Here is a 21681-nt window from a genome sequence, read left to right on the forward strand (position 1 = left end):
AAAGCCATTGACTGGAGCGTGAGCCCACCCGTTCAGGCCACTGTGTCACATGCACACCCCGGGGGATGAAGGAGATTTGAATCAATTGTCGGGGCAATTAGCTTGCAAATTGATGGGCCACAAACAGCCGCCCCCAAAACCTGTGTCTCTATACCCTCTGCTTTCCTGCTTCTTCGTAGAATCTGCGAGTACCCGGCCACCTCCTTAGCGAGGTGACCTCTGTGTGGTGGCCCGTCTGGGCCAACTCCTTGCCCTGGCGGGGGAGCGCTGGTGTGGGGAGGGGAGTGGGCAGAGGCAGGAGGTGCGTGTGTAAAGGCGTTTGCACCCCCAGCCCGGGCTCGTGGCCGCCCCGGATGCGGAGACCCCGGGCGTGCAGTGCGGACGTCTGGGTCAAGGTGCCTCGTTTGCGTGATTTCACAGACTGCACCGTGAAGCCCTGCACCAAGCAGCTGCATCTCACCCTGGCCCACAAGTTCTATCCCCACCACCAGAGGACGCTGGAGCAGCTGGCCAGAGCCGTCCACCCCGGCCACAGCTGCCAGTGGACGGCCGCACTCTACTCCCGGGACATGCGCTTTGTACACTACCAGGTGAGCGAATGCAGGCGGACGGCTGGACTGGACCCCGCCATGGGAATAGGTGAACGCTGCCCTCCTGACGGAGCCCTGACCCGCAGGAGCCCTCGGATGGAGGTATTTCAGCAGAAGGACGAACTTCTATCCCTTGTCTAAAATCATTCTGTGGCCTGCGTTTGGGAATTAACATTCTTTTGTATATATGAGTCACAGACACAGAAATTTGGGGAAAAAGTGGAAACATTTCTGGTATTAAAAATGGACGGTTGCAAAGATTTATGAATACATTGTGCTGCTTGCTAATCTGTTTAGATAATGATTTGAGTGAAGCCTCGGTTCAAGACTCCCTCCCCATGGGATTGGTTGCTTTAGATAGAAAGCTTGTTACGCTCCTTTCAGACCCATGGAACAAGTATGAATGAATCCACCGTGTTCTGTGGTGTGGGAGAAGCTGTAAATAACCTCACTCCAAGGGGGCCAGATGTGAACATCTGGTTATGCTTTGAGATTTTCATATAAGAAATAAGTAAACAGAGATAAATAGGTAGGTAGATAGTAGACTGATAAAATAGGTAGATAGATGATAGAGATAGATTGATAGATAGGTAGATAGATAAATTGATAGGTAGATAAGAGGTAGATAGATAATAGATTAGCTAGATAGGTGATTGATAGATACAGATAGGTAAATAGATGATAGATAGATAGATAGATGATTGATATGTATAGATAGATGATAGATAGAGAGATAATAGATAGATGATAGATAGATAATCACTAGAGAGACAGACGATAGATAGATACCAAAATTCATTTCTGAATGTATCTGAACAAGTGTATACTTCCTTTCGTCATATTCTACTGTCATCAGACAGAGGCTTGGATGTGTCTTGGAGACACAGAACCCATCCTTGCTTGAGACATGAAGACACTTTCCTCCATTCTAGACCCTGAGGGTCCTGTTCCAGTACAAACCGCAGAACATGGATGAGCTGACCCTCAGCCCCGGTGACTACATCTTCGTGGACCCCACGCAGCAGGAGGAAGCCAGCGAGGGCTGGGTGTTTGGGATCTCGCAGCAGACCGGCTGCCGGGGCTTCCTGCCCGAGAACTACACGGAGCGAGCTAGCGAGTGTGACACCTGGGTGAAGCACAGGTGAGCGCCGCTCTGCCCCTGCAGCCTCTGAGAGCGTCTTTTTGGAAACAGTGGCCATGGTGCTTGTATGCTTCTAGACAGTTCCATTGTTGGTAAAAATTGCCTTCTCCGTGCTGGCAACATTATCCCTGCAGGTATATGGTAAATATCTTGGTTGATTTGTGGTTTTCCACTGAAAACATTCAGAAAACATCAATTACTCTACAAAACTTTTCTGAGATCATAATCCCAAAAGGACTACAAAATACCACTTCCTTATTATGAGCATAACAAATTATAGAAGCATACAAGCTCCGTAGAAGAGATAATTCAATTAAAGATAAGCCAGTGAAATAAATTATGATACATCCATACAATAGAATACTGGAGGTTTTTAAAAATGATCACAGGGAAGTATTTTATGTACTGATATAAAAAAATCCAAGAGAAGTTGCAGAACAATGTGTATAGGATAGTACTAACTGTGGGGAACAGATGCATTAAAACATTACCATCTGTACTTCTATCTGCACAATATGTATTTATATGCACGTTCATACGTAAAAGTTTCCTGGAAGGGAAGATGTCTATAAACGTCTAACAGTGGCTACCTGCAGGATTGAGGGTGGGAGTTGGGAGAATGGAATGGGAATGGGAGGGAGACGTTTCACCCTCTACCACTGCATAATTTTTAACTTTGTGAACCATAGAAATGCATTACTTATTCAAAATCTAAATTAATCAATTTTAAGTTTAAAGAAAAGAATATAAGGAAACTGGGTCAAAGGGAGAATAAAGGGAGAGAAGTCAGACAAACCCAGGGCCAAGCTCTGTGCACACCATGCATGCTGCGGGCCCCAGGCTCCGAGCTCTCCCACACCCAATGTGGAAAGGGATATGGCTTCCACGAAAAGATCACTGCCATCCCAGGTGTGGGTAGACCAGTCGTCCCGGAGAAGCACAGTTTTGCAGGTGTGGACATGGCCATGTGTCCACAACAAAATCACAGGACATTGGTGTCACGAGGGACTGCAGAGATAATCAGGTACATCGTCATCCCTGAGAGCTGAGAACACTTGGGCCCAGGGAGGTGGAGGGGCCAGAAGACATCACGCAATCAGGGAAGCACTTGGTTCCTTTTAGAACCAGCTCAGACCATCACCCGGTCCAATGAACCATTTAAGGAGTAACAAGGGAGAAGATGCCGGTTCCATCCCAACTGGCCATCTGAGGTCCAGGTGGTGTGGGCTCCCATCTGGCCCCTGTCCTCTAGCAAGTCCTCCAATCCTTGCTCAGGACGAGAGAGCATCACTGTCGCCAGGCAGTCGGCAAACTGGATGTTTCTAGAACTATGCAGCTAAGATTCCGGAGAAAATGAGTTTGTGGCTATCGCATCTTTCACCTCACAGTTAATCTATTATTAGTCCCCTGTCACCAAAGTAACGGTTCCAGCTTTTAAGCTGAACATTTCTGGGACTATTCCTTCTAGAAACAAGTTTCCCCTAGGAATTGATAAGTATTAACAAGAATTATAGCAAAAGAAGAGAAAACTAAGTACTGGGCTGGGCTGTGGGGTGTCTGATTGGCTGTGTTTTGGAAGCACCCCAGCTGTGCTGGGGAAGAAGTAAGACAAACCGTGACATGTGATTATGGGTCAGAAGGACAGAGAGCCAGCACTGTTGTCGGACTCAGCTGTCCTGGCTAAGTCTTTTAAAACGGCCCAAAGTGTACTTTATTAAACTTCCAACTTTTAAATTCAGAAAATGGCCCTAGAATGTCTGGACACCTTACTAATTGGTTGAGCAGAAATGCCGTCCGATGATACTGTCCCAAGGCTACTTTAGCTGTGGGCAGACAAACTGTTGTTTATAGACAGTGGATAAATATCTCTGACAGTGTCAGCACGGAATCCACACTTGGGACGTGCAACCCAAGCAAGAAGAACTATTGGCCTTACATCAGTGACCCACCACCAGTGCGACAATTCAGCCTTTATGCCAGTGGTTCAGGGTCTCTGGATTTACTCAGCAACAAAATGACCCCACAGCATTTGCCTGTTACTTTGAAGAAAAAGATCAGAGGTGACCACTGTGATATTGATGCAACATAGTCATGCATCACAGCAGTTTTCAACCCTCCACAGACAAGGATGTATGTAGCATAATCTCGAACAAGGAGCCATGAACGTTAGAGCTTAGAGGACACTTTGTCCTCTTTGAGCCAAGATGAGAGAACCAACCCTGGAGCAATACATGCTCAGCAACTTTCCAAAACCACAGAGCAAGCTCCTGGCAAGTAGCTCAGACATAATAGAGATATTGTCATGGGCTGCATTGTGTCCCCCGAATTCGTACGTTGATATCTGAAGCCCCAGCACCTCACAATGTGATTGTATTTAGAGATGGGTCTTTAAAGAGGTGACTAAGGTAAGATGAGGTCACAGGGTGGGCCCTAATCCAATTTGCCTGGTGTCCTTATAAGAAGAGGAGATCCGGACGCAGACACACAGAAGGATGATCGTGTGAGGACACAGGGAGAAGACGGCCGTGTACACACCAAGGAGAGAGGCCTCTGGAGGAACTAACCCCGCCCATACCTCGATCTTGGACTCAGCCCCCAGACTGTATGAGAATAAGTATCTGTTACTTTAGCTGCCCTGTCCACGGTACCTTGCTACGGCATCCCTAGCAGACACAGTCCACACAACCCCACAGACGGCAGCTGTGCCCCTTTTAAAAGCCAGGGAGAATTTAAATACATCTATTTCTATGGTGTAAGTTAAGCAGTAAGTGGGTCTCCGACGTTTCAGGAAAAAACAGAAGTATTAAAATGCTACGTTTTCTCTTCTCATCACCAGCATCCCCATCGTAATCAAGGTTGTATTTCATTTGAAAGAGTAGCAAAAAAAAAAAAATTCAATTTTCCTCTCCAGCTGTAAGCTTCACAGATGTTATTTATAGATAAGGAGGCTTCACTCTCTGCCCCGAGGGCCGGGAGCAGGGTGCGGGAGGGCCACACCTCGCCCTCAGGAAGGGGAAACCCACCAGCATTTCCTGTGTCAACATGAGACTCTGCAAATACTGAGAGCCTGCTCACTAGAAGAGGGAAATGTCAATGGTCTGCATATGGGGATCACGTTCTTGTCTATTTACGACCAGTTAAAGATGTCCAATGTGCTGACATCTGACGCTGTGAGAATATGAGCCTGTAAATCTATTTGACCTGGATCCTGCTGTTACGGACCAGGGCTCTTAGCTTCCTTAATCAATGGAAATTGATCAGAGGCCAGACAAGAAATTCAGGCACGGCTTTGTTGGGACCAGTGCTGCCACAGGGGGGAGTGAGAACCAACAACAGGTTCCCTTGCTTGCCTGCTCCCCGAGCGGGGGCGAGCTAGTTCCTTATATGGGGTGAGGGTAGGGTGTGTCCAGGGGTCAGGCTGGAGGGGCGACTTAGGTGGTCTGCCCACCCCTTAGGTGGTGGTGTGTGCAGGGGGCCTGCGCAGTGCCCTGCTTTTGCTCCCAACACCCTGTTTCTGCTCCAGGCTCTTCAAAAGTGGCAGTTGGGTTTTTTGGTCTCTTTGTATCTTTTGGGTCCAGAATTTGACCCAACTGGGTATGCACTCAGTTATTTTTAGTCCTGTACAGTTTCTTTGTATTCTGTTGCTGGAGGAGAGGTGTGTCCAGGTGCAAGGCCTGCAGCAAAGGGTCCCAGGTCCCAGCAAAAGGTCCCAGGTCCCAGCCTGTCTCACCGCCAGTAGGATTTACCGCTCAAGACAGGACAGGCAACAAGATGGGAAGAGAAGGTACGACTGGCAGACAGTTTCAGAAGTGAGTTCACTACATCGAAACACCGCATGGGCACTGAGGGTCCCGGGCGTACGGCTGTGATGGTGAAAAGCAGGTGGCCTGAGCCTGTGGGCCCCTGAGATGCAGGAGAAATGATGCCACTCCCAGCTCAGGACCCGGTTAGGGTCTCAGGATGGAGGCCTGGGAGCCATCAGCTTTACGAGAACTGGGGGACTTGGGGCCACTGTGGGAGAGAAAGGCAAACATTTACAAATGGGCCGAATAAGTAGAAACACACCACGTTCATGATGGAGCAAAATGAATCCTCCCAGAGCCATTTCCAGGTTTAATGAAATTCCAGGGAAAATCCCAATGGGATCATCTGTTGGAACTTCACTGAGTGATTGAAAAATTTATCTGGGAGAATAAATAGGCGAGAAGAGCTGAGAACACTTTGAAAAATAAAAGGGATGAGAGGAGATATTTACCCTACCAGATATTAAAAGCATGTTATAAATCTATAATATGGTACTGACTTGAGGGAAAGAGAAAAAATAGATCCGTGGAACAGAGTAGCTAACAGAGCAGGAGACCTGGTATATTAGGAGGTTCCTATCTGATAAATACATCAGAAATAGGAAAATAAATGGGTGTAAAATAAAAGATGTTCTTTATGACCTCACAGCACACACTGATATCAGTTTAATTCTGAGTCAAGAATTAAACAGAAAAAGAAACTCATTTAAAAATAGAAGGCAGTTTAAACGACTGTATTTCTGATTTCTGGACTGGGGAGAGCTTTGAAAGCAGAGAAGCAGTGGAATGGATCTTAGGGTGAGACTTGACAGATGTGTCTTTAATACTGATTATTAAATGCTTAAAATGTAAGCCTTCTGTATGTTAAAACTCATAAAGAATACTACAATTTAAAGAGCAAGATGAGAACATGCTTTCCAGAGAATAGGAATAAAGATGACGTTCCCTTACCAGTCACTCACGTGAGCGGACTGTCTGCCTCCTTCTCTTCCCCCGTAAACTGGAGGCCCAGGCATCCCTGGACACTCTGCCCACCCGTTAATTTGTGTCCAATTTTTTCATTGAACCCAGAGGCCACCTACTGCATTCCTCACTCCTATCCACCGGGACAGGTGAACGTCAGAAGGGTGTCCACCAGCTCTGGTCACCTGCAGCCTCTGGGCCCACGTGCCGTTCTCCCCACAGCACACTGTGATGCTGGGTCCAAACTCCTAGCCAGGGCCACCTGTTCACGGCGCGTGGCATCCCATCCCTCCTGGGCATCCCATGCCCTCCAAGGGCATCACGCCAGCATCACCTGTCATCCCAAGGCCCTCCCCAATGGCTCCCACCAGCAAGCAAACATGCTGTCATCTTAAAAAAAAAATCAAGCACAAGCTCTCTTTTTCCCATTTCCCTCTCTAGCTACTGTCCATTTCTCTCCTCTGATTGTCTCTTTTTCACTCAGCCTTGTTTGAAACTAGCCCACATGCTCTAAAGCAGACAGCTCCTGAGGACAGCTTCAGTCTAACTAGTCGTCCTTTTACGACCACCAGGACAGGTGTTCAGATCCCATGGGAAAGGGAACCAGAGGTGCTTGTAAATTGTTTTTAACTAGAGTTTACAAAGATGGCCTTTCGCTTTCTAAAGGGAATCTCCCCTGGGAACCTGGCCATTTCTTGCTCTTGGAGGATTTGCATCCATGACGGTCGGCGCCTGGCCCCTCCCCTGTTCCTCACCTCGGCACCAGCAGCCACTCGCCTTCTGGAGTTCTCACAGCTCTGGTGTGCCATGACCTTTGCCCTCAGTGGTCCTCAGAGCTCCCAAACGGCTGCCCACCCGGGGCACCTTTCTTGATCCCCTAGACGAGCAGCAGTTTCTTCTCCACCTGCAACTGCTCGGGCACCATGGTCACCCGCCCGCCGGCTAATGCATCTGTGCCTTTCCTGTGTGTTGCCATGGTGTTTAATGTGTCTGTTCTGCTCCCTTATCCCTGTTCCCAACCACGAGCATCTTCACACCTTTGGTTATTTTAGAAGGCGATTCTTAGAGGATGATGCACTGGTTTGCTCGGGCCTCATAACAAGATATCACAGACATGGTGACTTAAACAGCGGGTGTCCCTTCTCTTGCAGCCCTGGAGGCTGGAAGCCCAAGCTGAAGCTGGTCCCTCCCGAGGCCTCTCTCCCGGGTGTGTAGATGGCCGTCTCCTCCCAGTGTCCCCACATTGTCGTCCCTGTGTCCTGATCTCCTCTTCTCAAAAGGACCCAGTCAGATTGAATTGGCACCCACCCTAGTGACCTCATTTTACCTTCATCAGCTCTTTAAAGGTCCGACCTCCAAATAGGGTCCCATTCGGAGGTTCTGGGGGTCAGGACTATACACCTGAGGGCACACAGTTCGGTCTGTAACAGGTGGTGACGGAGAACGTGAACCACCACCACTGGCTCAGGAGCTGCTATGTGCTGGGCACTGAGCCGTTTTGAACCATTGTTTCATTTCATCCCCACGATGACCCCACCCACCTGTCGCGTTGCATGCGTGCTCTCCATCACGTGACGACCGGATGCTTCCCGGGGTCGTCACGACACTGATCTCTTTCCTCTCCCACAGGACGTACACCTTCGGTGTAGCCCCAGACCCGAGCTCCGGGAAGGACGGTGAAGCCAGCAGCAGACGGAACGGGGAGCCTCAGCCTCTGCCCGTGTCCCAGAGCAGCAGCCTGCAGTCCCTACAGGTGACGGGGCCCTGAGGTCAAATGAGCCGCTCACAGCCCGACTCTGTCAACTCCGGGTAGACTCGGCTTCTCAGGGGCAGCTTTCATTCAGACACTGCTGCCCTGAGCTCAGACCCAGGTGGGCCAGCAAGGGCCCCATCTCTCTGCTACCAGGTCCCCCTGCTCCGTCCACCCCGGGCAGAGGGTGACCCCCGCACACACGCGCACACTGTGAGCCTGACCACTGTCATCATGGCACTAAGTCACGGGGCAGGAAAGGGGCAGAGACCCAGCCCTCCTGGGGGGCCACACTCTCACCCTAACTCTGCCATCGGCCAGCTGCCTCCTTCCCCAAGAGCCCACCGGCCCCCAGAGCTTGCCTCCAGTTCAGACAAGAGCTGAGCGCAGGGCAGGGGACCCTGGGAGGACAATGGGGGACCTCTTTAGCTGGGCCTTCAGGGGGTGAACGGCCTGGGTGGAGAAGCTGCAGACTGGGAGCCAGAGGCCTGCCAGCCCCAGACCGATGAAAATGGGGCCCCCGGCCCAGACTCTCTGGGAATGAGGGGGGCCGGCCTGGACTGGGGCCGTGGGCTCCCTGAGGCTGAGCCCCCCTTTCAGATTGAAGGAGGGGAGGAGCTGGCTTGCAATCCTCAGCCCCGAGCTCGAGCTCGGCCTCTGTCTGAACGCTGGTGCTTTAAATGAACGAGAACCTGACACCGTCCCCCATAACAGAACCCTCCCCTGGCCTGAGGTCACTCCATCCAGGTAGTGAGAAAGAAAAACTGGCCATCGTTTTGCTATGGTCGAGTAGTGGGCTGAAAAACGTCTCCAAAGAGGTAAGGTCCCAATTCCTGCCACCTATTATGAGGAAAATGGTCTTTGCATGTGGGACTGAGATAAGGATCTTGATGGGGAGATTATCTTGCAGGCCCTAAACCTAATCACAGGAAACAGGGGATGTGATGCTCATAGACGAGGAGACAGGCACACAGGGAGAAGCCACGTGACCTCGGGGTAGAGACTGCAGCCACTCGGCCACACGTCAAGGATGCTGGGGCCACCGGGACCCTCCCCTAGAGCCTCTGAGGGGGCCTGGCCCTGCGACACCTTGGTTTTGGACTTCCGGTCTTCAGAACTGGAAGAGAATAAGCTTCCTTTGTTTTCAGCCCCCGCAGTTGGTGCTTTGTTACAGCAGTCCCAGGAAAGGCATCCGGCGCCTTCTGTCAAAAGATCTGATGTGGGCTTCCCTGGTGGCGCAGCGGTTGAGAGGCCGCCTGCTGATGCAGGGGACACAGGTTCGTGCCCCGGTCCGGGAAGATCCCACATACTGCGGAGCGGCTGGGCCCGTGAGCCATGGCCGCTGAGCCTGCGCGTCCGGAGCCTGTGCTCCGCAACGGGAGAGGCCCGTGTACCGCAAAAAAAAAAAAAAAAAAAAAAAATCTGATGCAGCCCTGCTGTTGTGTGGACCCAGGGCTTAGTCCATTCCATTCCCCACGGACCTTTCACTTTATCATAATATTCCTGATGCAAAGCTCTGCATTTCAAAGTTCAACTCCTCCGTGCTCTTCCAGGGAAGAAAATGCCCCCAGTCCAAAACCTCAGCCCAAGGCAGTGATGTGCTTTGAGACCATCAGGGAGCAGATCCAGGTTGGGAGCACGTGTGTGTCCTGTGACCTACCGGGAAGATACGTCCTCGGCAGGGGGAATGAAATAGAAAGGGGGTCCTGGTGTCCGTGCAGGCAGTCCCACAGCCATACTTCAAAATGTAAGACAGCAACGGGACTTCCCTGGTGGCACAGTGGCTGGGACTCCGTGCTCCAAGTGCAGGGGGCTCGGGTTCGATCCTCGGTCAGGGAACTAGATCCCACATGCACGCCACAACTAAGGAGCCCATGTGCCGCAACTAAGAAGCCCACATGCTGCAACTAAGACCCAGTGCAACCAAATAAATAATTTTAAAAAAATGTAAGACAGCAAGACGACCTTCCCCTTGCAGCTGCCGGAGGTCGCTGTTTGCATCCTGGACCAAACATCGGCGCCCTCCACCACAGTATTCACTTCACCTTGACCTTGTGCCCATTTTGAAGACTCGGCCCCAAGGCCCCGAGAAACTACATATGGAGACTTTGACCGTCCCATCGGCTCACAAACACCGCATTTCATGCGCCCGTCAGAACGTAGTCAGGTCCACTGAGAAGAACACTGCATGTCAAGCAGCTGGAGATCCTGCACCCCCCCGGGGGGGGGTGGGCCCCATGAGGGGTTGGGAGGGTCTGGCTGGGGCTGCCCGTGGTGTCGGACCCAAGAGCGCTTGTGAGGCAGGTGCAGTTTGCCTGAGACCCTACTTTCTGGTGTCTGCCCTTCTCAGCAATTCCCAACCACTTTCCAACATGCGGGGACTCTGCTGGGGCCCCTTCGTCCTTCTTGATGAACTTGAAGACGTGCTGGGGGGGCAGCCAGAGGTGCAGACCCTCGAGGCCCCACCCCTGTCGGCAGAATCAATCCCAAGGGCGTGGTCAGTAGCACTGGCTAGTTTCAAATGAACGCCGTGTCTCTCGGGGTGTTTACCTGTTAAAAATACCTACATTTTCCTCTCCAGTATTGGGGGGAAACCAGAGTGTGATTCTGGGTCTGGTGATGGAGTTCACACTGAGGAGGGCCACATCTCGTCACCTCTTCCTCACCTCACTCAATAGCAAAGATAGAGGGACTTCCCCGGTGGTCCAGTGGTTAAGACTCTGCACTTCCGATGCAGGGGGCGAGAGTTCGATCCCCGGTCGGGGAACTAAGATCCCACGTGCTGCGCAGAGCAGCCAAAAGAAAAAAAAATAGCAGATACAAAACTATCAGCTTCTCTCATTTTCACCCCGAAGCCCACCTTCAGAGGGATGTGAGGCCAAAGATGGGGAGGGAGAGAATGGGTCCACCTGAGGAAGAGGAGTGGTCAGGGCAAAGCAGACCTCTGGCTGGAGCTGTCTCCTGTCCAGACGCCCTCCCCCTTCTGACCATCCCTGGTGACCGTGGCTCCAGGCATGACCAAGTCCCGTGTCTTCCCTGGAGTCCCCCCAGCCCACCTCCTGTGGCAGGCACTGTCAGCTCTGCCCCTCGTCCTCTGCCACCTGTGACTCATCTTTCCATGTTGGTCCAGAGGCCCCAGTGAGATCCGAGGCCCCCTAAGTGGGGCATCTGTGGACGACGACTTGTGTCCCAGCATCTGGCATGCGTGTCCCCAGACCCTGACGGCGCGAATCCCCAGAGGCAGCGGGCCTGTCTGATGTGGAATTTCCCATCCTGCTCCAGAGTCGAGTCCCCTGAATGGTCTGGGCCTGGCACTGGGCAGCATCACCCCCGCCCCCGGGGCTGGGAGGCGAGCTCCTTCAGGGTCCCGGCCCAGCCTCAGCGCCTCCCTCGAGAGGTTCTCTGTCACCTCTGGGGCTCCCAGGGGAGGCCTGTGCCTCACACAGCTGTCCTGGCGGCTCCACGTTGGCTCCACCCTCAGCCTCTGCAGGTCACTCTCACCTCTCTGGCCATCTCAGCTCTCCCTCATTCTCTCCGTCTTTTTTGCAGAAAATGTGCTCAGGCTTCCTCTCGAGGTCAACCTCTCCCTCCGACATAGCACAGCGAGGAGAAGGTTCAGCCCCAGCTCCCCTGAGGAAACCCCCAGCCACCCCGCATATAGAGGCCCCCTCCTCAAAGACCCCCCACGCCACAGCCTGGAATGCAGCCCTTGGGTTAATTCACCGAAGCACTGACCTCCCCAAGAGCAAAGGTGGACATGAGCCCCGCAGTTTTGAGGCCCAGAGGCCGTCTGAGCCCCTGCCCAAAGCAAAGGGGGAGAGCTCCAGAGAGCTCTGCTGTTTCCACAGCTGGACCCTGCTAACCTCCTGTCGATGCCTTTCTCTCCCCAAAATAAATGAAGTAAAATAAAGTGCTGTTTTCCCCTAGCACTCAGCCAAACAGAAAAACGCCAGCTATGGGAAAGAAGGACCAGCAAGAAAGGAGAAGGAAGGGGTAGATGCAGGGCTTCTCCCCTGGGTGCCCAGAGCTGAACACACGCCCTGGCACCCTGGAGAACAGGGTGAACCACATTTAAGCAGAGAACCACATTTAACACACCAACACTGGGGTGGTCCCAGAGGGCCCCTTGGAAGAAAACGACTGCCAACAACAGAGGAGACTAGGATGGATGGATGGATGGTTAAATGATAGATAGATTAGATAGAGAGATAGAGAGATAGATAGGTAGATAGATAGATAGGTAGAGAGATAGATAGATAGATAGACGATTGATAAATAGATAATAGATAGATTTTATAGATAGATATAGATATAGATATACACACACAGATGGTCCCCAACTTACAATGGTTCGACTTACAGTTGTTTGACTTTAAGATGATGCAAAAGCAATATGCATTCAGTAGAATTTTGAATACTTGAATATTTAATTTTCCCGGACTAGTGACATGTGGTCCAATGCTCTCTCTGATGTTGGGCAGATATCAAATGATATTAAATGCATTTTTTACTTAAGATATTTTCAATTTATATGGGTTTATTGGGATGTAACCCCATCCTATGTTGAGGAAGATTTGTACATATCTAATAGTATATACATATATCTATTATATATAATAGATATTATGTAATCTATAATATTAATAATAGTATATAATATAGTACATTATGATATATAGTATATATATATAGTATATTATAAAGATTATAATTATATTATATAATTGAATTACAATTACATATCATATTATAAAGTAATAAATGTATATATCATTATATTTAGATAGATTCAGATCATTTCCTAAGAAGTCACTATGGAGGGGTGAATATTTGTGTCCCCCACCAAATTCCTATGTTGAAATCTTGTTGATCAATGTGATGGTGTTTGGAGGTGGGGCTTAGGTCATGCGGGTGGAGCTCTCATGAAAGGGGTTAGTGACCTTATGGAAAAGACCCCAGAGAGCTCCCTTACCCTCCACCGTGTGAGGACACAGTGAGATGTTAGCCCTCACCTAACTGTGCTGGTGCCTGATCTCTGGCAGCCTGAGACTTCCAGCCTCCAGAACCATGAGACACAAATTTCTGTTGTCTTTAAGCCACCCAGGGTATTTTATTACAGCAGCCCGAAGGGACCAAGACAAAGGGTAAGAACTTGGAAGAGACAGAAAGTAGACAGTTGATGTGTCATGAAGTGGGTCATTTGTTCCACTTTCTTTTCATTTCCTATGTGTGCTGTAGTGCCCAGAAAATTAAAAGTTGCAAGAAATTAGAGATCACCTGCAATTCCTAGCCCCTTCTCATCATAATGATCCTGGTAAAATGGGCTGTAGCTACTGAGCGAGGAAGGAAGAGACGTGGTGTCCAGGCCACCACTGGATGAGGGGGAGAAGCTGCTGGAACAAGTCTCACAAGGTGGGTGTTCACTCTCACGTGCCTTTCTTTCCACCATTCCAGGCCACCATACTGAGGAAAAGCGTCCTGGTGGTGCGCCATGGGGAGAGAGTGGACCAGATCTTCGGGAAGTCCTGGCTGCAGCAGTGTTCCACTCCCGACGGTAGGTGCAGTCCTGGAGAATCCAGAGGCAGGAATTAGACAGAGCTAACAGATGAGATCACGTCTCAGACTTCTTAGCCAGAGCCCCTGGGGCACCATTCTTCAGAATGACCATGCATAGACTGTTCATGTGGGATAGACACACGCTCCGTCTCTCTCCACAGGCATTACATGTGTGCATGTGAGCGTGTATGCATCTGTAAGTATCTTACCTCAAACGCTTTGGGGAAGATGGAGGGATGGTTTTCAATAGTAAGCAAGTCTGCTGGAGTGACACGTGGACAGCCCTGTGTGTCCTGGCAGCACACACGTGGCATTTGGTTAGTGGGTGAGGCACTGCCTTGAAAGCCAGTCGCTCTGACCGCAGTCACGGACCCTCAGCTGCTGGCGTGTACCCCAACTTGCAATCTCACAGCTGCATCTTTCTGAGGTCATCTTCCCTGCGGTGGTCGCTTCCCTACAATGTCTGGCCGTGCTATACTCAACTGAAGGGCATATATTTTAACATATTGGGTGCTTACCCCAACTTCACCCCTCTGGATGCCAAGAACTGAGAACAGGGCTTGTAAACACAAAATGCCCACAGTCTCTGTACTGATCCACAATTGTATCACACACATCCCCTAAAGGAAAGTCCAGAGTGCCACTATTTCTGAGCCATGGATAATTATATAAATGAAAGTATTAAATGAACCTAGTGATAAAATCCATTCACAGTGGCTGGACTTGCTGAGCCCTTGGGGATCCCTCCAGGAGCCCAACAGGCCAAGAAAGGGGGAGGTGAATAGGGGAAGCATTGGCAGATGACCCGAATGCAGAAGAAAATTCCTGAGCAAATGACATCATGACTACACCTATCGCCAAGAACCCACAGAACTAATGCAATGCTTGTCTCTACAAAACAAGACCAAGTAGAGGCACAAAGGCTCAAGGAAGAAATAGGTGGCTCTGAAGATGCATTGGCATTCAAACAAAGAATTATAAGACACTTCTTGCAATAAAACAATTACTAAGACTACAGACTGAAATGGCACACACGTCAGTATGTATATGATGGTGGTGGTGGTGTGAGAACCAGACCAAACAACCAACATCAAAAAAGAGTGACTGAAAAAAAAAAAAAAGTGACTGGACTTCATAAAAAGAGGGAAAAGATTTGGTCATCTATGCAAAAGATCAAGTCACCTATAAGGGAAAATATTTTAAAGGCACTGGAAATTCCCAGCTTAGAGGAAGCTGCTGATGGGTCTTCTACCAGGTAAGGAAGCCCTGGTAAAGTGCGTTGTGACTGTCTACTTGGTCTGAATTCTGCAAGTTGCAGTGTTTGATCAATTACAATGACGGGTATTTGGGGACACTGCTGGCCTCCCCTTGCATTCCGGCGTCCCTCCTGGTTTCTGCTCACTTCTGGACGAAGGACCCACACCCTCTATGGCCCCTGACTTCCCAGCGGCACTGGCCCAGGGCACCCCTATTCGCTCAGACTGTACTCCCGTCAGAACCCAACCACCCCCCAGGTCCTCGGCTTCTTCTGAGCTCTGCCCTCTGCCTCCCAAAGTGATCACAGATAAAGCATCAGTGAGGGCAAAAGACCTCAGTGGAGTAGTTTCACATTTGGGGATGACAGATGCCCTTGAGAATATGACAGAAGTGACGGACCTTCGCTTTGAATGAAGAACAAATACCAGCTTTCCCTGCGGGCACACCTAACACTGGCATTTAATAAAGGTCTGTAAAGCTTACGGTTCAAACAAAGTCTCTGCCAGTGGAAATGCCACGGAGGCAGCTTCCAGAAAAATCTTGCATGGAACCTAAAAACACAAGGCATGCAGATAGCCTCCGCCTGCCTCCCCTCGGTGAACTGCTGGGAGGCTGGGGTGGCGTGTTCAGGAGCAAGTGACAGGCCAGCCGTATGACGAATGGCAGGTCTCAGGAAAGGCAGGTTGGCTGCTAGAATCTGTTGTAGCCAGGAGGTTTGGGGGCCGCTTGGGAGGATGAGAGGGCTTGGTGTGGTGTGGCGGGATTATCCATTTATCCGCAGGGATAATTGGATAATCTGAGGATGAGATCAGACCTGACCCTATTGGCCACTACCTCTGAGCCAGGCTCCGGGCTCCAAGCATTATCTTGCTGATTCGTTCAGACAACTCTGTTGTTTCCCGATTTTTATTGATAAGGGAGATTAGTCAGTTGCCTCTACACACACAGCTAGTAACTGGTGGTGCCAGGATTTGCACCAGATCGTCCAATCTTCGAGCCCAAGGTCAAACTCAAAGTGAACCAAGGTGCTCTGAGCCTCTGAATGGGTGGTGGTGGTGGGGAGTCCCAGTGGAGCCCCCTGATGTCCAGTCCTACCTCAAGCAGCTGACTAATAATACACAATGCAGGACCCTCTCCCGCCATCTGTATTCTGTCCCGTAGGCAATGGGACATCTTCAAGCTATGGGGATGGGTTGAGTTTCATCTAATTAATTAATACCAATTTGCGATTCTTATCGAGTTAAGCTAAATCAGTCTCGGCTCTTAATCAGGAGAATTGTATGAATGACTCTTCATGGGGGGGGGCGTTGAGAAGACAAAGAAGGTCTCATGGTTCCTATGGCTGAAACATACGTTTTCTGTGTTTGAGGGAATGTGTGGTGGGAGTAGGACTTCCTCCTGGAATCCACATCACAGAGCATGCTCAAGAAAAAACACAGTCGACCACAATGTAATAATTACCATGTTTCAAATGTGGGTCTTGATCTTCAGAGTTTAGTGGGACAAATGTGCACTAACTCAGTGGAACTGAGCATCTGGTATGTATTTATGCTTTAGGGAAATACTACCGGCCAGACCTGAACTTCCCTCGCAGTCTGCCCAGACGGAGCCGAGGTATCAAAGACTTTGAAAACGATCCACCTTTATCGTCCTGTGGAATTTTCCAGTCCAGAATGGCAGGTATGTTTGAGGATCATTCTAGTAGGAATAGTCACAATAGTTGTAGCAGTGATTATCACTCACGTGTATTGAGTCCTTGCTACGTGCCCTTGGAGGTCAGATCCCCCCTTTATATAAGGGCACCAGTCCTCATAAATTGCTCGTCTTAACTTGATCACCTCTGTAAAGACCCTACATTCAAAGAAGGTCACACTGTAAGGCATGGGGTTAGGACTCCAACATGTGAATTTAGGGAACAGAAATCAGCCCATCACAACATCCACGGAAACCTCACTGGGGTTGGTACCATGCAGATTTTGTACTGAAGAGATGTCCTTCTTTCCCAAAGACCAGGTCCTCTAATTTTGCAAGAAGAAATGTGATTTACAGGCTTGTCCTTCCATGAGCCCCAGGGGGCTTGAGTTTCCATTACTACAGATGACCATGAACTTGAAACAGCACCCACTTGATGCTCACAGTTCTGTGGGTCAGAAACACAAACACAGCATGGCTGGGTTCTCTGTTCAGGGTCTGAACTCTGATATCAAGCTGCTGGCTGGGCTGACTTCCCACCTGGAGCCTCCTGGAAGCAGTTCCACATTCATTGGGCTGGTGGGAGAATTCAGTTCCTTGTGGTTGTAGGACTGAAGTCCTCACTTCCTTGCCTGGTGACAGCAGAGGGTCTGCTGGATTCCTAGAGCCCACCCACCTTCCTTGCAACATGGCCCCCTCCATCTTGGAAGCCAACAATAGAGAATTTATTGCATGTCAAATCCCTCTACCTTTGGTTTTTAAAAAATTTTTTATTAAAGTATAGTTGATTTACAATATCATATAAGTTTCAGGTGTACAGCAAAGTGGTTCCGTTTTAGATAGATAGACAGACAGATAGATAGATGTTCTTTATCAGATTCTTTTCCCTTATAGGTTATTACAAAATATTGAGTCTAGTTCCCTGTGCTATGAAGAAGGACCTTGTTGGTTGTCTGTTTTATACACAGCAGTGTGAATATGTTATCTGACTTCTTTTCCGTGACTGGCTGGAGAAATCTCTGCTTTTAATGGGCTCACCTGAATGGGTCTGGCCCACCTGTGATAATCTCCCTTCTGCCTTATAACATAACCTGGTCACAGGGGTGCTAGCTCACCGTACTCACAGCTTCCACCCACACACCAGGGGATTATACAGGGTGTGTATACGGGGTGGTGGTGGGGATTCTTGGGGCCACTTAAGACCCTGCCTGCCACGGGTAGTAAGCCACCTGTTGGAGTTGCCACCATGGGTAGCTACAGTTATGAAGAGAGCACTTCTCCACCTGCTGTCTTCCAGGGGAAGCTCTGCTGGACAGTGGCATCAGGATCACCTCCGTCTTCACCTCCCCAGCCCTCCGCTGTGTGCAGACAGCCAAACACATCCTGGAAGGTCAGTAAGAACTGTAGCTAGCTTCTCATGTGGCCTTGACCTCATGACTCTTCTCCTGGGGGAGACGACAGTGAGCAGAGGTGAGACTGGGGTGGGTGACCACGAATGGCCACACAAAGTCACAAGACAGCTGTGAACCAGCCCTCGAGGACTGTTAGGAGGCACTGAGCCAGTTAGCATTTCTGGACGGTCAGGATTGTAATTCGCCTTTGGCCTGCCTCTGCCATGTGTTTTTTAAAAAGCTGGGGGCGAGGGTGTTCCCAGAGAGCTGAGAACTGCTGTGATCCCTTCTCAAGTCCAAAATGCAAGACTCCCTGGGCAAGGGAATCGGCTCCTGGGAGCTGTTCGGCACCATCAAAAGCTGCTGTGTGATCAGAAGCCAGTGGCAGACCCTTCTGAGCGAGCGTCCACCTACAGGAAGAAGCAACTTCCTGCCAGAGATGGGCAGCCTGCCCTGGAGGTCCTGGTTCCACCCCTCCCAGTGTGGGGAAGGGGGCACAAGACCTAGGTCGCCATGCATGCACGGCCGGTCCTCCACAGTGATGGGAATGAGGGCAGAGCGTGTGGACACAGGTGTAGCAGGTGGGCACATGTGGAGGAGGTGGCTTGCCTCTGCTTTCTCAGAGACACAGGAAGTCAGGTCACCAGGTGAGCATGAGAAAGGGGAGTGCTGAACGTGTGACATGCTTATTGGGGAGGGGGGCCAGGACAGGGATGGGGAAGTACAAGGTGACCATTGGGCAGCACAAAGGCCACTTGACGTCATGGGCACAGCCTTACACGGAGACCCATCAACTGGGCTGGGGCTGCCCCCAGGCATGGGCCAGGAGGAGCGGAAGGACCTGGGGCTGTAACCCCCGGACGGGTTTGAGAAGTGAGTACGATGAAGCAAGAAAGGGTGCGAGGTGCACAGGGAAGGGCCGTGGAGATTGAGTGGAGATTTTAAGCTGTGTAAGGTAGGGAGTTAGGGACTGGGGGAGGCCAATGATACCAAGAAAAGAGTCAGCTCCGTGGAGTGAAATCCCGGGAGGTGGCTGGAGGGTTGGAATCCGACACGAGGGACAGGAGGCTACAGAGAAAGGAAGGCTGTTTGGAGATAGAGAAAGGGATGGCACTGAGCTTAGAGGGGATTGCAGCTGCTGGGAATGACCTACTAGATCAAGGTCAGGGAGGAAGGACATCAGTGGAGGAAGGGGACAAAGCGGAAAGAGGCTACTGCTGGAGTGGTGTCAGAAAGAGGGCAGCAAGCGGACCTTCACGGGAGGAGCTGTTGAAACGATGGCGGGTCCGCCAGCCCGAGCCCCTCCCCAATATCTCCTCCACGTAGATCAGAGAAGCTCGGACAAAGCGCCTTCCCAATTCTGCCATGCAGCTGGGAATCCCTCCCAGGGATGGACCTGATCCTTGCACAGGACCCGTGTGGGCCCGTGGCCAATCCAGTCCTTTCCTACCTTCTCATTAACGTGCTGTTTCTTGATCCACTGGCTAAGTTGTGAGGGTAGAAACCCATTTCATCACCGTCCACTTTCCACACATTTAAAACTCGGAGGTCGTCTCTGTGCATCGTCAGCCCTGCAGACGTCCTCCGTTTGTCATTTCTCATCCGAGCATGACAGGGGACCCTGGACTCCCCTGCACGGTTTCTCGGGTCCCTGAAAATGGAGAAACGCCCTTGGTTTCCCCCACTGTTGAGATGTGCACGTTCATTGCTTTGCTTCCCTGCAGCTCTGGGCTCTGGACCCATGGAGCTGAGGGCAGGTTAACGCACAATGTCAGCTGCTAAACAAACCCGGGAGGGGCGCAGGACCCTGCCGTGTTTGCTCTGTTTCCATTTGATAACTCTTAATAAATAGGACAGAAGAAAGCAAAATAGATATGAAGTCATTCTATCCCCGGAGAGCTCAGGATCAATATATGTGTAATTAACTCACAGCTACAGTGATCAGATGTGAAGAAAGTAAGAAACACGCACAAATACAGGATAAAAGGTGACAGGCTCATCCCTGATTCTCCTATGCCCCCCACCCGCCTTTAAACCCGCCATTTAATGGAACTTATTTTGTTTTAACCCATCCGAGAGGCTGATACTTTTCCACTAACCTAAAAAAACACTTGAATTTCCATCTGAGGCTGGCAGCCCACAGGTGAGCGGGGGTGACACCTGCAGATAGCCTGTGTCCAGCCAGGCCAGCACGCGGATGTCTCTGACGGTGACTACTTCCTCTGAGTCGCCAGACCCTTTCCTAATGATGCTCTCGGGCTCCCTTTCCCCACCCAGCCTCCCAGCCATGGTCACAATGTATGAAAAAAAAAGATAAAGGAATATTCTTTTGGCCTTAAACGAATATAACTGAGAGCTTCAAAAACATTTTTCATAACTTTATCCCCTTTTGGTTATCATTCATGTTTCTTCATTATGAACGTATCTGTTCCAATTTCTCTGACTTCTATTCTATTATGTGGATCTCTTGCATTTAAAATAAAAGCTCCCCAAAATGTTTTCTGACCATGATCATGTCAATGTCTTTAACATGATCTCTCATTGACTTTTACTCTATATGCAGGTGGGGAGAGGACGACAAAGTCAGTTAAAAGAGCATAAATCCATAAATCCTGTGTTAATCCAGAAAGCAGGATGCCCGGCCTTCTTCATATGTCCTCGAACATGACCATCCTGTTCCCCAGAATGCTAAGCTTTATCTCACCACCATGTGTCCAGACGGACCATTTCCCAAAGTGTGACCCACAGAACAGGAAGAGGGCCCAACGCCATTTGGGACACTCTCCAGACTCCTTTTTTTTAATTTTGTAGAGTATTTTTTTCAATTTATTTTTTATTGAAGAATAGTTGAATTACAATGTTGTGTTAATTTCTGCTGTACAGCAAAGTGACTCAGTTATATGCATATATATTCTTTTTCGTATTCTTTTCCATTATGGTTTATCACAGGATATTGAATGTAGTTCCCTGTGCTCTACAGTAGGACCTTGTTGTTTATCCAGCCTATATATGATAGTTTGCACCTGCTAATCTCAAACTCCCAATCCATCCCTCTCCAAACTCTTTCTTCGTGTCATCTATTCCCGGTGGACACGAGCCCCTCACAGGCTGCGGGAGAGCCCAGGAGCCCCATCATCCAGGCTTAACTCTCTTTTCTAAATGTGCTTTGCAAAGGAACCCATTTCATGAGCCTGAAATACATTTTGGGAATGGGTTTTATTGCCAGCATTTCCGTTTAATGTCATTTTCTCCATTTCGAATAAAAGCATTAAGGTCTTGTTTTTCCCCCACTCAAAAAGAGGTGACTTTAGTTTACAGGTCTCTTACTGAAGGTATTAAAAAAAATGTCAGCTTATGGAATGTGCTTTTCTGTAGCAAACATATGTACTATTTTTGGCAAAACAGATGAAGTATACTTAGATGCAAATATGATTATATGAAGTCTTGTCCAAAACAACTTCACCAGTTAGATTTTACTGAATTCATGACTTCCATTTCCAGTTTTGTTTAATTTACAATAGAAAGTGGAGGTTTTTTC

General features: G+C 49.7%; 1 protein-coding gene and 1 non-coding gene across 3 annotated transcripts in view; one reads left to right on the top strand and one right to left on the bottom strand.

The window, feature by feature from the left end:
- UBASH3A (ubiquitin associated and SH3 domain containing A) overlaps window positions 1–21681 on the top strand; it is a 39793-nt gene that overhangs the window by 11122 nt on the left and 6990 nt on the right. For both annotated transcript variants that reach the window (XM_060149471.1, XM_060149472.1), the window contains exons 5-10: window positions 421–590; window positions 1523–1731; window positions 8127–8250; window positions 13702–13801; window positions 16618–16740; window positions 18050–18142. In XM_060149471.1, coding sequence (XP_060005454.1) covers window positions 421–590; window positions 1523–1731; window positions 8127–8250; window positions 13702–13801; window positions 16618–16740; window positions 18050–18142 — 819 coding nt within the window. The remainder of the gene's footprint in view (window positions 1–420; window positions 591–1522; window positions 1732–8126; window positions 8251–13701; window positions 13802–16617; window positions 16741–18049; window positions 18143–21681) is intronic.
- On the bottom strand, window positions 6982–7109 carry LOC132521417 (small nucleolar RNA SNORA61). Its single transcript, XR_009540867.1, has one exon. It is a non-coding gene; the product is annotated as a small nucleolar RNA SNORA61 (small nucleolar RNA).

The sequence above is a fragment of the Lagenorhynchus albirostris genome, chromosome 5, assembly GCF_949774975.1.
Source record: "Lagenorhynchus albirostris chromosome 5, mLagAlb1.1, whole genome shotgun sequence".
NCBI lineage: Eukaryota > Metazoa > Chordata > Mammalia > Artiodactyla > Delphinidae > Lagenorhynchus > Lagenorhynchus albirostris.